Source organism: Manacus vitellinus, unplaced genomic scaffold (assembly GCF_001715985.3).
Source record: "Manacus vitellinus isolate BGI_N305 unplaced genomic scaffold, ASM171598v3 scaffold_64_pilon, whole genome shotgun sequence".
Lineage (NCBI taxonomy): Eukaryota > Metazoa > Chordata > Aves > Passeriformes > Pipridae > Manacus > Manacus vitellinus.
The window spans coordinates 2,640,433-2,655,604 of record NW_021940718.1 but is presented as its reverse complement, the minus strand read 5'-3'; the positions used below and the strand labels follow the sequence as shown (position 1 = coordinate 2,655,604).

General features: G+C 46.1%; 1 protein-coding gene across 3 annotated transcripts in view; it reads left to right on the top strand.

The window, feature by feature from the left end:
• Nucleotides 1-3,192: 3,192 nt before the first annotated feature.
• The window catches only part of ELAVL1 (ELAV like RNA binding protein 1), a 41,330-nt gene continuing 29,350 nt past the window's right edge, over nucleotides 3,193-15,172 (top strand). For 2 of the 3 annotated variants that reach the window (XM_018083521.2, XM_018083520.2), the window contains exons 1-2: nucleotides 3,193-3,214; nucleotides 9,059-9,242. In XM_018083521.2, the coding sequence (XP_017939010.1) occupies nucleotides 9,071-9,242 (172 nt within the window). In that variant the 5' untranslated portion in view covers nucleotides 3,193-3,214; nucleotides 9,059-9,070. Of the gene's footprint in view, nucleotides 3,215-9,058; nucleotides 9,243-15,172 lie in introns of those variants that run through there. The other variant, XM_018083522.2, reaches the window with a different exon arrangement.

The window sequence follows — 15,172 nt, the reverse complement described above, 5'->3', positions numbered from 1 at the left end:
TTGGTACTGAAATGTACTTAATGTGAAATGTGCTGTATGCTCTGAATTAAAGCACTTAATTTTCTTTCAGGTTCTTACGTGTTCTGTCACTTTTCTTTTCCTGGGAAAAGCCCTCCTTGTCTTGACCTGAGACATGCAGTTTTACTTTCAGAATCCATCTCTTTAAGCTGTTGTACCAGCCTACTTTCTTTCCTGGAGCTGTGGTCTCAGAGCCCTCTGAATTGATTACAGCCCAGTGTTATTGGCTGCCACACCGACTACACGTGAAGCCTGTGAGGCTGGTAGAGTTTTAGTTACAGAAAGCTCAAACTTGCTGTGTTTGCAGACTTCAAAAAGAAGTTTAGAGAAGCTGTTCTTTCTGCTCTTCCAAGTACTTTAGAAGCAGCCAGGAAGGCAGCTGCAGGAGAGCCCTGCCAATTTAAGTGTTTGGGGAGAGCGACAGAGTTCAGCAAATGAGAGGTGATAAATTTTGCCTTGTGCTGGAAACGATCAGGGCACTTCTCCTGTTTGATGTGCCATTCTGTGATCAGGCACCTGAAAGCTTCAAACCGCTGGCCTAAATGATCCATTTGATTATACAACCTCATTATATGTAGGTGATGTATGCAAAAATAGATTCTAATCTTTTTCTGAGGGAATAGGGCGGCAAATAAACTGCGGAGAAGGCAGAGACATTCTTCATGTGCATGGGTTTGCTGCCTTTGGTTTTTTGTTTTGTTAGTTTTGTTTTTAATATTAGCAGCAGTGGCATGGTAAGTATGAAGGTACAATTTTCCTATCTCCCACTGCTTCCATGGTCTCCATGTAGGAGCACAGCAGCAAGTCCATGTGTCTCATGAGGCCCTCAGAGATGGGTTTGCAGCTACTGGAAATCCTACTACTACTTTTGTGCTGGTGAACAAGTTGGATGCTGTCCCTGCCTCCTGTTACTCACTTGTCATCAAAGTGAAAGTACCAGCTGCTAATCCAGGGATGGATCAATGTGTGGGGCAGCTGTTGTCTGGAATCTGCAAGTTCTTAGGTCCATTTCTTCTCACCTCCTGCAAGTGCCCTGTCCCTAGGAAAGGAGTCATTCCCTCACAGCACAGTTTTTTGTCTCCAAAAAATGTCTTTTCTGCAGGTGAAAAAATTGCCATGGGCAATTTCTGGACAATCTCACTGTTTAGAGAAAGGGAGATAATAACTTTTTTTTTTTTTTTTAAATCTGTCTGTCATAAACCTGTCCTTTTTAAATACCAGTGCAGAAGGTGACATAGTCTTGGTTGCATGAAGTTGTCCAACTGTCTCTTCCCTGTGTAAGAACTCTGTGATGCTAACTGGCAGCATCTTCAACCCAGGAACAAAAACTGTGGAATCACAGAATCCTGGAATGGTTTGAGTTGGAAGGGACCTTAAAGCCCACCCAGTTCCACCCAGCCATGGGCAGGGACACCTTCCACTAGCCCAGGTTGCTCCAAGCCCCATCCAACCTGGCCTTGGACACTTCCAGGGCTGGGGCAGCCACAGCTGCTCTGGGCAACCTGTGCCAGGGCCTCCCCACCCTCACAGGGGAGGATTCCTTCCCAGTGTCCCATCTCACCCTGCCCTCTGGCAGTGGGAAGCCATTGCCCTGTCACTGCCCATATAAAAAGCCCCTCTCCCTCTTTTTTTTAATGCTGCCCTCAAGGTATTAGGAGGCTGTAATGAGGTCACCCCAGAGCCTTCTCTCCTCCAGGTGAACCCCCCCAGCTCTCCCAGCCTGGCTCCAGAGCAGAGGAGCTCCAGCCTTTGGAGCATCTCTGTGGCCTCCTCTGGGCTCACTCCAGCAGCTCCATGTCTTTCTTGTGCTGAGCAAGGGGTTGTGCTGCTTGGAAGGTGTTGATGTGAAGCTCTGAGCAGCCTGGGAGCCTCTTCTCTCTCTCAGGGCTGACTGTTAACCTGGGAATGTTGGGGAAATCATGGATCTGGCTGCAGATATTCAGTGTCTTAGCTGGAGGTTTCTGGTTGCCCTTGTTCGTGTGGATCGAGCTGAGAGGCTGTTGGGGGCCCTGATCCCCCCCTGTGCTGGACCAGCAGTGGATGGTAATTATGGCCAGCCTGTATCTGATTTCTGACAGCATCCTAATGATGATTAATTTTGTTCCTAGGAATTGGGTATAGTTCATCAGACTGGTGAAATGAGGTCATTCCTCTGAAGAATGCAGCTTATTTTTTGGCCTCAAACACTTGTATCTCTGAATGGCAATATAAGCATTGACAAAAACACCTTGATGGTGTTGTTTTATGGACACAGGTAGAAACAACTAAGGAAAACATTTGAAACCTTTCTAGACAAATCTGATTGCTATAAAATATGTAAAACTACTTTGCTGAAATATTAGAATTATGGCAGTTGAGATTTGTCAGACTAAAAAGACATTTAAGACTAAGTTTATGCCCAGTGTTTATAAAACAACAACAAAAAAAGAGCTTAAAATATGATGTACTGGAAATCACTGATTTAGCATATGGAAGTAAAGTTTGTGAAAATGCAATAGTAGATTTTAGGAATGGCCACTTCTGGTACAGAGATATTTGTATTGACAAAAATGTCGTGATCTTAGGTTTAGTCAAGCTAAGGAGAACAAGTGTAGTGTCCTCATTCCAGGTTTGCAAAGGGAAAAAGAATCAGTGAGATGAGATCTGTTACCTCTGGAAAACCTGAACGGCTGGCAAACAGAAAGGGTTTGATTTGCAAACAGAACTGACACATTAGTGTGGAAGGATCATATATGTGCAGCCTCTGTGGCTTAACACTCAGAGTTTCAGGGTAAAAGAATCTTCCCTTCTAAAGACAAACTGTTTTTCTGTAAAGTGACCTTCATTAGCACAGGTCAGGACTGAGTTGGTTTTGTTCTTGTGTGAGGAGTCGGGAGAGTTAAACTGCCAACTGAATCAAATTGAATATTGAATTTAAAGTTTTCCTGTTTGCTGATTTAAAATGTTGTGGTTGCAGGGCAGAGGAACCCAGATGAGTCAGAGAATAGTGACCTGACTGATGGCAGTGGGACAGTAAGAAGAGCAATGGGGTAGCAGTAGTTTGTGGACAGGAATCTGTGACACCTCACTTTCTGCCTTTGAGTTTCCATGTGTCCCAAAGCAGCATGTTCACAGTTCAGGAAGATGGCTTTTTCAGTGGAACACAGGATTCATCCTCCTGAAACACTGAGTTGCCACTCAGCCTGAGCAAGGAAAGGTGAGCTCTCAGACATGGGCACACTACTTCATACCTAATTTAGTTTTATTCATAAGAAATACTTTAACCTTATCCTTGCCCTCACCAGTGTACAGTGAAATATTCTTTTGGAAGTTAAACATGTTGCCCAGATCTGAGGTGAAGCTTTGAAGTGTGTGACCTGTACATGCTGGAATAACCTCCTGTGTTCAACTTCGTGTTATTTCCCCCCATGCAGTGTATAAATGTTGTTCTTGAATTAAAGAGACAATCTGGATTTTGTGATTTCCCCCTCCTCCCAATTGGCTTTTGCTGTTTGGTCAAGATTTGAAGGAATTTTGAAGGAGTTTGAAGGAATATTGCATGAATGCAGCGAGTCAAATGGCAACGGGGTTTGCACTGCACTGTCATTGCCCTGTGGTCTGTGTGGGTGTTGGAGAGGTCTGTGCTATGTGCTGAGCTACTGGGGACAGGAAAGGAGTTTGTGTAAAGAATAAAAGGAGTTTTCTTGGAGATTATGGGGAAAGGATCTGTGACATGTGAAGCAGAGACATCTGGGTTAAGAAATAGAGACAGATGTGTTCTGGCTGTGGAGCACTAGGAGACTTCCTTTTTCTTGGGAGGCATGTAGGCCCAGGGGGAGGTTTTCTGCTGGTGCAGCTTCTCAGGTGAAACCAATTCTGTTCCTTGCAGTGATTTCAGAGAAGAAAATGTTGGGTTTTTCCCCCCAGGATCTGTCCCTTCTCTGTCTTGATTAAACTCTTGCTTCTCTATCCTGTCCTGAGAGCTGGCTGCAAAGCAAGTTTTTGCATGGCAATACTGTGTTGGATCATTCTTGAAAACTTTTCCTGAAACAGTTTAAACTTGTGGAGGCTCTGGAGGCCCTTCAGGCCCTTCTGTGTGTGTGGCATTGGTTTTGGCACGTGTTCAAACCTGGACATCTCAGCAGCTCTGCAGCTGTCTTCTGCAGATATGTGGGTTGGTTTGGCACTTGCCTGGATGTTGTAGTGTCCTTTTTTGTTCTGTTTCAGGTGAGGTCTCCAAGAAAGTGCTCAACAGCTCCAGATTGAGAGCCAGAGCAGTGTCTAAGATAACCAAATTTGTTGTTTGCCTCTGAGTCAGCCATGGCTGCCAGGGGAGGCATGTCAACAAATATCTGTGTGCTGGAGAAACAGGAGGAGGGCTCTTCTTTGTATAGCCCTGAGGTTCTACTTGAAGCACCCCATTGAGATTCTCAAATACACAAGGCAGAGCTCAAGAACAGACCCATGAGACTGAAGTCTGAGTTCATAAAGCAGCTCATGGGCAGGACTCTCCAGCATCACTGGTTTCAGGGTCCCTGTTCATTCACCACTAACAACTGCAGCAAGGAGATTTCACCAGTTCAGGGGCTCTGTCAGGCACTGTCTCCTGAAGCCCTTCCTGCACAGGCTGTCCTGGGTGATGCTGCCTGGCACTTCAGTGCAGAGAAAGGCTGGTCTGGGATCAGTAACTGCGTCAGCAGCCTCGGGTCTGCTGGTTTAAGGACTGTGCTGTGCTCATTGTGGCCCATTCCCAGTGCTCCAGTGAAGGTGCCACAATTTCCCATCTTAGGTTCTGCAGTAGCTGAAATGCTCACATCATCAACCACCCCACCCAGAGCACTCTGGGGCTCCCAACACAAGAAAGACATGGACCTGTTGGATCAAGTCCAGAGGAGGCCCTGGAGATGCTCCAAGGGCTGGAGCCCCTCTGCTCTGGAGCCAGGCTGGGGGAGCTGGGGGGGTTCACCTGGAGAAGAGAAGGCTCCAGGGAGAGCTGAGAGCCCCTTGCAGGGCCTAAAAGGGCTCCAGGAAAGCTGGAGAGGGACTGGGGACAAGGACCTGGAGGGACAGGACAAGGGGGAGTGGTATCCCTGTCCATGGAAGAGGGTGGAACGAGATGACCTTTAGGGTCCTTTTCCACCCAAACCATTCTGGGATTCCATGAGCATCTGTTAAGGTATCTACATTCAAGTTTGTGATCCCAGAAGTGCTCTGTGCCTTTGCAGTCCTGTGAACAAGGTGAAGACAGACAAAACCTCTTGCCTGATATCAAAGACAGTTCTCCTTGCCAGTGTTCCTGTTTCACATGATCTCCTCAAATCTGTACAGGTCTTCCTTCCTAGCAAACATCTTGCAGTGAAAGCATTGATAGCTCTGATTCCTAGAATTCAGTATGAAGATAGAGTATTGTTTGGAAAAGACTTTTGTTGGCCTGTTGCCAGAACCGTTAAACCTTCTGGGATCTGGTGTGCTCTTGTGAGAAGGTGATTGTCCTGGTCAGAGCATGACAGAACATTTCTGAAAATAATGCCATGGAGAACGTTTCAGTCCAGTCCTGGAAGTGCCAGCCTGGCTGTGGGTGCCTGAGCAGTGATTGGCATTGGTGGTGAAGTGTTGGGCTGTGGGGATTTGGGCACCTGCACAGTGGAGGGAGGATTCAGGCACAGCACATGTGGTTCCTTTTCATTGCTCGATGCTCCCTTGGCATTATAGGTTCGAGGGCATCCTACCCATGGAAGAAAGTAGCTCTGCCTTTTCAAAGAAGCTTCTGCAAAGTTTGGTTATTTTAAAAAAAAATTGGCATTTTGTGAACTGCAGTGCAACCAAAGGTAGTCTTAAAGTTTCGGGTTTTTTGGACATAGAATTGAAGACCTGTTTTGGGAAGGCTGCAAAGTACCAGGTGTACTGCAAAGTACCTTTTGTTACAGGCATCCTTCCCATCTTATACCCCCTTTTTGGAATTCTTTTCAGTGTTCAAAGGTTACAGTTCTTCAGGGGCTGGTTTTGGTTTTGCTGGCATGAGAGCTGTTCACCTGTTGGGAACACACCTGATGCAGGTGGGCAGTGGCACTGTGAGCTGCAGGGTGTGCCTGGTGGGGGCTGTACTTGAGCTCTGGCAGACTTTGGGCTGTGAGCACCTGCCTGGAGAGCCTGTTCAGAACCTTTTCCTAATATCCAACCTAAACCTCCCCTGACACATTGAGAAGACCCCATATTAAATATCAACCCCATATTAAATATCAAAGGGGGTGCCTTTGTCTGGGGTCCCTCCCCAGGGGCACCAGCTCGAGCTGTTCTGTGTCCCTGCACCACAAAGGAACCAGAGTCTGGGGCTGTGCTCTGGGAACCCGGGGGCTGAGCTGGTGAGGGGGACTGGTCTGACTGGAGGAGTGTGGGGTGTGTGGGGGTCATGTGGGGCCCCTGTGGGGTCACTGGAGCTGCTGCTGTGAAGGGGCTTCAGTCCCAGCAGTGACAGTCTGGGCTGGTGCCAGTGGGGCCCCCAGAGTGGCATCAGGCTGGTCAGATGGGGGAGTTTCCTTAACACTCCATCACGGAGGAAGTGGTTTCCCATTAACTTCCAGGATGGTTGGACAGTGTTAATCTTGCAACAGATTGTGTAAGTGCCTGGTGAAAGTTTAGGAAGAAATAAACATCTTCTCTCTCCATGCTCTGCTCCTTTTCCTCTTCACTGTGCCTTTATCACTCCCTCATGCTTCATTCCTGGTATCCCCAGGGAATGTTTGCCAGGCCTCTATGCAAGGACTTCCTGTAATTTTTTCCAAATGTCTGAAGCAAAGCAGGTGGAAGTTTCCTTCCCACTCCTAATGCCTCTGAATCAGCACTGCCCTGGGCATGCCTTGTGTATCCCAGGAGGTGCAGACAGTGAGTACTGCAGGCAGTTGGGTTGGAGGGTGTGGGACAATGATGGAAAGTCAACAGCCCCTGCCAAACTCCTGTCAATTCTGCTTAATGCCAGATAAAAGTTTGGTAACTTGCCATCATGATGTGCTGGGACAGTTTCTGTGCTTGGTTTGTGACTGTGGTGCCTCCTTTTTAGGCAGCAGATACACCTTGGGGTTTAAAAAAAACCCCAAAACCCCAAACTCTTTTCCTTGAGTTTCTGGTTTTGGAAATATATATAAATTTCTTAATCTTTGCACCAGGAGGATTTCTATTATATGCCGGGTAAATTAGGTTACAGTGAAGGAAATTTGAACTTTTGTCTCGTAAAGATGGAGAAATCTCAACGTTTCTTCTTTTTGTATCATACAACTTCCAGACTCATCAACATATTGGTGTCTTGTGCTAGTAGGGCTTGAATTTTGTAGAGGACAAAGGCAAGCAAAGTTGCCTTCCATTAAGATAATTTAAAAAATGTTGTGTGTATGTGGGTTTGTAGCTCAGGTACAGTGAACAGAGACAGTTCAGCTCGTTGAGTGTTTAGCAGAACAGGAAACTTCTCTGAGATTGTGCTCAGCCAGTCCTGACAGAGCAGGGAGGGAAAGTGTATTTAATGATAGAATTTCACAGCACAGCTGAGACAACCTGGAGGCTTAAAAATCATTGGATGGGGGGCATCTCTTCCCCTGATTTCAGCCTTGCTGTGCTCCCCCTGCTCTCCAGTCCTCTGGCATTAACTGGTGCTTATCTCACTGCAAGGGAAGCAGATTAAAATTGCTGACACAACAAAAAGGGCTTCCCTCCTGTGTGGTTTTCCACTGCTCTCACGGTACAGATTGGTTATCCTGTGGGCAGAGGGTGCTGGGGCAGGCTTGAGTTGACACTTCAAACAGAAATGGGGGGTAGAACCCGATCTGTGGGAGCAAGACCTCTCCTGCTCTGAGCTACCAGCTCTTAATGCTTTAACATGTATTAAAAAGGTAAAGATTCAGGTCAAATCTGTACTGTGTTAAATAAGTTTTCTCATGGTTTGTTCTATAATGATGTGCTCAGGGATTGCCAGTTAAAAAAATCTGACCTTTGCAAGAAGAGAGTATGAAATAAATGTCAGACAGGACTGAACAGCAGCTTCTGGTGAAGGGCCTGAAGTCCCTTCGTGCAGGGAATGTTCCCTTTGTAGGCTGAGGATTTCTACTTGCTGTTCCTGACTTCTGCCATTGTTCAGCTTGTGGTTGTCAGTAGTGATGCTGTCTGTGGAAGGGCTCGTCCTTTAGATCTGATCTGCAGATCCTGTTGCAGGAACAGGGTTTAGATATCCTGATTTTGACTATTTCAAAGTGGTCGAAGCGCTTTAAAATCTCCGATTCTGTCAGGCCATGAGCAGTTTGGATCTGGTGTGAGTTTGTGCTGTAGGTGTTCTCTGCACCTGTAATGTCAGGATTCAGTCCCTGATGGCTGACTGAGGTGGAGAGTACCTTTCTGTGATGGAATTTCTGGATGTTTTCTCAAGGTTTTCCTTAAAAAGGTGCAAAAATAGAAACTCTGTCAAATACTCAATATGCCCCAAAGTCAGTGTGCAGCACAGACTCACAGGTTACATACACACAGTTAAGCAGCACCAAACACACCATTGAACAGGTGCAGGACAAGCAACAGGTGCAGGGGAGAACATACAGAAAATAAATAGTCCCCAGTTGAGACACTGAAGTGGGTCAGTAGATCTGGCTGCTTCCCTCTCTGTCTGGAGGAGTTCTGGGCATAAGGTTGGAATTCAGGTTGAGGTGGCAGTTTGGTTCTGACTGGTCAAGTGTTTGGACATGGGGAACCTGATTTTTTCCTTAGCTGTTGGGAATATTTTGGTTTACAGGAACGTCTGCAAAATCTGTCTTGATGCTTTTTGTTACTGTAAAAAAAAATATCTTGATGAGCTCTTTAATGGTACATAGTTCTGTGAAATGCCATGCTTGTGAGTTTGAAAGAATGAATTGTTCTGGAATTTTCAACAAATGATGTTTTGTGAGTGGAAAAAAAATGCATTGCTGAAGCAGTGGCTTGTTCTCAGTTTTTAAAATAAACATTCAGACTTATTTCAGGTGGGGGAAGTTTGGCTTATTGAAATGCGAAGATCTAGAACTCACCGGGGTTTCTCTCCTCTTTGCAGATACATTATAAAATGTCTAATGGTTATGAAGATCACATGGCTGAAGATTGCAGGGATGACATTGGTAGGACAAATTTAATTGTGAACTACCTCCCTCAGAACATGACACAGGATGAGCTACGGAGTCTGTTCAGCAGCATCGGCGAGGTGGAGTCTGCAAAACTTATTCGGGACAAAGTTGCAGGTAAGATCCAGTGCATCAGAAATTGTCACTTTGGGGTAGGCTGCTCAAGCAAATACTTGATTTAAGGCACCTTAATGCAGAAATATTGTGTATTTGTGCATGTGTGTAATCAAACTATTGACAGCTATGCCTGGAACTCCAGTAATGCCAGGCCTAGATAGTGGGTATTAGGAGGATAGAATGCTCAAGGCTACACTAATGACTATTGTGGCTAAGAATTCCAAGAAGTACAGTTCCCAGATCTGAACATCAATAGGCATGTCTAAAACTAGCTTGGATTTAGTCACCAGCTGATTTATTCTTCCTACAGTCTGAGTGGTTTTGACTCTACCAGAGCTCTGAATTTACAGACAAACGTTTTGCTCTGATTTTGATCGGTACAATAAAGGTGTGGCGAGTGTCTGAAGGGGCATTATCGCCCTTGAGGAATTTAACTTGTGAGTTCCTTTACATGGGATTGGTAGTAGTAGCTTTAAAGTATGAGAGGAATGAGTTGTTCAGATTTGTGAAACTTAATGTTTCATTGAAGCCAGACAAGTGCTGACAGAGCAGTTGGTTCCACGAGCCATATCTGTTTAGTTGCAGGAGCTTTTAGCTGCTCTGTGGAGAGGTTTTGGTCCTTGTCCTGTTAAAATACTTCATTTACAGGTTTTGGTTGTTCTCGTTCAGAATTCACAGAATCTTGGATTTTGTGGTTGTTTCTGGGGGGGGAAGTATGTGTGCTGTTAGTAGCTGTGCACATGTGTGTGTTCCCAGCCTGCAGCTGAATGCTTGTGGAATTCTCTGCTGCACATGCTCAGTCTTGTATTTCAGACTCCAGCAATACTGATCATTATCTAATCCATAAGGGAACAAGCCTGAGACTGCTCCACTGGCTGGGAAAGCTGCAGGAGAGCTCATGGAATGCATGAGAGTTCTTTGTACTCTTGTATCTATAGTACTTTGTTTTATATGCTGGAGAATAGACATGAGAACTGAGTAATTAAAACCTTTAGGATTTCCTTTCAGAGCAGCCTCTCCGATTTCCATGTCTCTGGTTTTCCTGATATCTCTCAGCTGAAGTTTCACATGATGCCTGTCTGTCTAAATGTGTACTTATGGGATGTATATGTTCAGTCAAATTCAAATAGTTACCTAAATACTGATTTCTTTCAATTTTTTGGCAGCTGAGTGTTCAGCCCAGATGTTGTTGTGCACTTTGAGGTGCTCAGAAGTTGAGGCTTATTCTGAAGGCTGATTTTGCAAGGAACAAGACCCCTTGTTTAATGATAGCAAGTCATAGCTGACCCACACCTCAGACTGTCAAATAAGCACAAAATCACCTGCCTAGGAGGGAAGGATTTTTTTGGTGGGAAGCAAAAGACTCATCACTGCCTGAAGCTGAGACTCTTCCTGCACTCTGTTCCCTGTAGCTTCAAACTCTGCTAAAGTCTGGTTAACTTTAACTTGGAACTTGACAGTGCTGGCTAGTTTGAAGTCCAAACCATACACTTTTGTGCTTCAGGATGTTCTTAACCCGAAGAATCAAAAGCAAAAGTGCTGTTAGTGTTGCAGGGAGTCTTTGGGTGCCTGCAGATAGAATGCTGCCTTTTCTTGTAAGTGGCTGCAGGTGTTGGATTCTGCAGTGGTCACACCACTGAATTTGGTTGCTTCCTAATTTTTCATTCACTTGCAACACTGTTAGGGGCAGTTCCCAGTCATCTCCATGCTCACTGATAGTTCTGGAGTATCAGTACCTAAGAATTGGCTTCTTTAGGAACCTTCTAAACCTTTTTTCTTCCTTTTGCTTTTCTTTCTGCCTTTTCGTGTTTGCATTAAATGTCTGTTCTCAAACTCTGCATTGAACAGATTGGTGTGTGGCTGCCCCTGAACAGAACAGTCCTGTGGCAGAATTCTGCTTTCCTTGTGCCTCCACTTGCATTTCCCTGGCCCCGTGGCAGACAGCAGGAAACAGGAGCTGCAGAAAAACCTGTTCAGCTCCCTGACCTTGGTTTCTGGTCAGATAAGTCACAGTATTGGCATGTGAGGCATAGCGGGGTTGAGTGGCCTGGACAGGAGGGAGCTAACCTTTGCTTTTGTTGGAATGAGACTTTTTGGATCAGTTCAGTTCTTTTCAGTGAAGTCACAGCTTTGGTGCCTCCCTGAAGTTCCAATAATCAAGTGTCTTGTCTTTGGAGTTCCCTTTATTGTCTGTATTTGCAGAGTTAAAATCAGTGTTTGGTTGATAACTCTTACTTTTTGCAAAACATTCACTGATATGTAAATTTTTTCTCAACTCATTGTCTATTAATAAAACATGTGAGGCAGAAAATGTCTTCTGCCTGGAATGCAGTTTTTAATGACTTATTGAACTGGCCTGAGCTTTCTGGAGACTGATTACTGGATTCAAGAATTGATTTGGAAGCCAAAGTTTGGGTTTGTTCGAGCAAAGGACATTATGATCATTATATATGTTAATGGGTTTTGCTTCAAATGCAGCACAGTATTGAACAATCTGTGTTCCACGTGTTAGACTGGGTTATAAAGTGTAGAGAAACTCTTTGAAGCCACCAGACTGCTCATCCTTTATCTCATTATTGGTGGGCTTTAGGGAAGCAGCAAACCATAGTGTGAGTTCACATTCCTTGCAGGAATTTTCAGCTTTGTGTACACGTGGGTTGTCACCACTGGTGAAAGTGTGACTGAGTCTGGGTTGTTGTTTGAGTCGTGACAGCTTCTTTTTCTGCTCTTTTTTTTTTTTCAGTAACTGTACAGAGAAGCTTGTGCACAGTAGATGAGTGTTAGCAGGGTGCAGGGCTCCTCCAGCTTTTCCTGATCAGACTGGAGGTGTGGAGGGCTGGGCTCTGCATTCCCAGTTGGGGTATTGCATTCCTCAGCACTTCCAGACGTGGCTTTCCTGGACTTGTGATGAGCGATCAGGCCTTGGGGTCAGTGGGCAGATACTGGATTGTTGCTCTGCAACAATTGTTGCTCCCCACTGCACATGTTCCTGGGGAGCATGTCTTGGACATCCAGGATTTTCATAAGAGAACTATAGAGTTCGTTGGGTACTGTCCTTTCTGTCAGATCTCAATCGAGCCCCAGCTGTACCTGGGGGCTCTGAACCCTGGGGAAGTGCTGTAAGGCTGATTCCCACTTCCCAGCACAGTGTGCACAGTGTCCAGCCTGAGGGGAAGCTTTGCACTGTTGCATCTCCTGTCATGGTGATTGCTGAGATCTGTGAGTAGACACTGACCCGATTCCATCAACGAAATCCTCCCTTCCTGTGGCTCTGGCTCATGAGTGTGAGAGCAAGGAGAAGTTTGGGGTTGGTCCAGTCAGTACTGATCAGACTGTGTCCCTGCATTACTGACTGCAGACACAGTGGGGCCAGGCTTGTGCTCTGCCCTGGTTCCCTCTCCAGTGATGTGTATGATGTTAAATGTCCCCTTCCTTGGAGCAACTACCTCAGGCCAGAGAGGACTCAGCAGAAGAAATATATCCTGTGCTGTGTTTTGCATTGGAGGTGCTTGACTTTGCTGCAACATCCAGATTCTGGGGTCTGGCTTTCCAGACAGTATGCTGTGCTGGACTCTTCTTACAGGTGAACGTTTTTAAACATTTCTCCTCCTTCAGTACCTGTTAACACCAAAATCCAGGCCTCTGGACACTCTAGGCTTGCTGAATTTCTTCCAGCATGAATGCTGATGGCTCGTTGTGTCAGGATGTCTGATTGTGCACTGCATGGATCAATATCTCTAAATTTTCTGAGAGAGCACGGTCATCTTTAGCCTGCTGTCCATGCAGCTGTCCATACACAGGCTGTTAGTCCTTCTGGACAAAATGCTGAAGCTGAAACTTAATCTGTCATGAGCGTTTTAGTTTCTCTGTCTTCCCCTCACCCTGATAAAGTGTTGGTATTTTCAAACCTGACTGTCCTAAACTTCTGAAAAGCTTGGGTTAAACACCTGCTCTTTGTGGAACTGTTCAAAAATAAAAAGCTGCCAAGCTCATATGTGAAGTCATCATAGGCTGATATTAAAAATAATGTTCCTGCTTATTGGCATGGTGTGATCTGTGGGATGGCTCCTCCTGTGAAGCTCTGTGTGACTGTCCTTGGAGTGCAGTGGAGAGAGTTCAGCAAAAACAGCATGAGGGTGTGTTGGGGGAGGTCTAGGTTCTCAGGGAAAGGTTCTTCCCCCACAGGGTGCTGGGGCACTGCCCAGGCTCCCCAGGGCAGTGGGCACGGCCCCAAGGCTGCCAGAGCTCCAGGAGCGTTTGGAAAACACTCTGAGGGACAGGGTGGGATTGTTGGGGCTGTGCTTTGCAGAGCTAGGGGTTGGACTCGATGATTCTTGTGGGTCCTTTCCAACTCAGGTTGTTCTAGGATTCTATTCTGGGATTCTATGAACCTTTTTCCCCATATGTTCATGGTCTCAGACCCCTGTGGGGTTTATTGCTCCTGACACCCATAGCTCTGGGTCCGTGGTGACAGGTTTCCTGTGCACACCTCTCTGTGTGAGGGTTCCTTCTGATGGCAGTTGGTTTTGTTAGGGAGGCATCCAACTTCTGAGGATTCCTGTTCCCTCCCTCACACCTTCTGTACTGCCTGAGCAGGGAATGTTATCCCTGTGACACTCGTGACAAAATACTCATGACTTTCTACCCTAGGAAATGTAGGATATGATCCTTCAGACTGTGCCAGAGGCTCTGTCTGTACCTGTCAGCTCCCAAAACACAGCCCCCTCTGTGCAGAGGCTGGAGGAGACGTGGGCACTCTGCACTGCCTGTGTCTGCTGCTGTCAGGGAGCACTGATGGAGCTCACTGAGGCTGAACCCCGGGATCAGCAGCTGCCAGGATTGCTCCACTGCTGCTGAAAAAATGTGGAACAGAAAGGACATTTTGGGGTGACTTGTTAAGGTTGTGTGCAGAAACCTGGGTCCATCTCAAACAATGCTGTCATGGTGCTCACTCGTGCAGGTGTGCCTGGGGCATGTTGCTTACAGGACCAAAAAGAAGTCACTTCTAGGTCGTTGCAGTTGGTCAGGAATGGATATGCAGCTTCACCTTTTCCCTGTCTTTTTCTTTTCGTGGTGTATTCTCTGGAAGACTGGTTCTCAGGAGTCTAAAAAAGCAAATGAATGTCTGTGTCCTTGTAAGCTTATAGAGTAGAAAGGGGAGGAGGATTTTATTGCCCTGCTGTCAGGTCCTGCAGAGCAGTGAGTAGCTCCAGCTCACGTGACAGAGCAAGTCTCCTTTCAGTAGTGCAGTGGGCTTGGTGTAGAAACAGAATTCTGAAGTGTTATTGTCTCTGGAATGGATCTAAGTATTCTCTTGGGTTGAAATAGTTTTCTTTTGCATTGACAACACCCATGAAATTGCTTATATGCAGGTTTGCTGTTAACTGTGGAATTGGAATGCATCATTACCCCTGGATTTTTTTTTCCTAGCTCTTTAATCACATTTGGTGGTATGTGATTTCTTTAAATGTGCATTCAAGAATGCCTTGTGGCAGTGGTTAACTTAATGAGAAGTGCAAATGCTTTGCAGACAAATTGCCCAAATACTGAAAACGTGAACACCCTTCCAGCTTTGCCAGCTCCACTTAATTTCCTTTCTCATAAGGATGGCCACATAAACTGCCTTAGAGGTAGTAACTGAGTTCAGCAAGGGTACAGGAATACAGTTAATCTAAATCATAGCATCATGGAATCTCCTGAGCTGGAAGGGACCCACAAGGTCCATCCAGTCCAACCCCTGGCCCTGCACAGACACCCCAACAATCCCACCCTGTCCCTCAGAGCATTGTCCAAACCCTCCTGGAGCTCTGGCAGCCTTGGGGCCGTGCCCACTGCCCTGGGGAGCCTGGGCAGTGCCCCAGCACCCTGTGGGGGAAGAACCTTTCCCTGAGATCCATCCCAACCCCCCTGGCACAGCTCCAGCCCTTCCC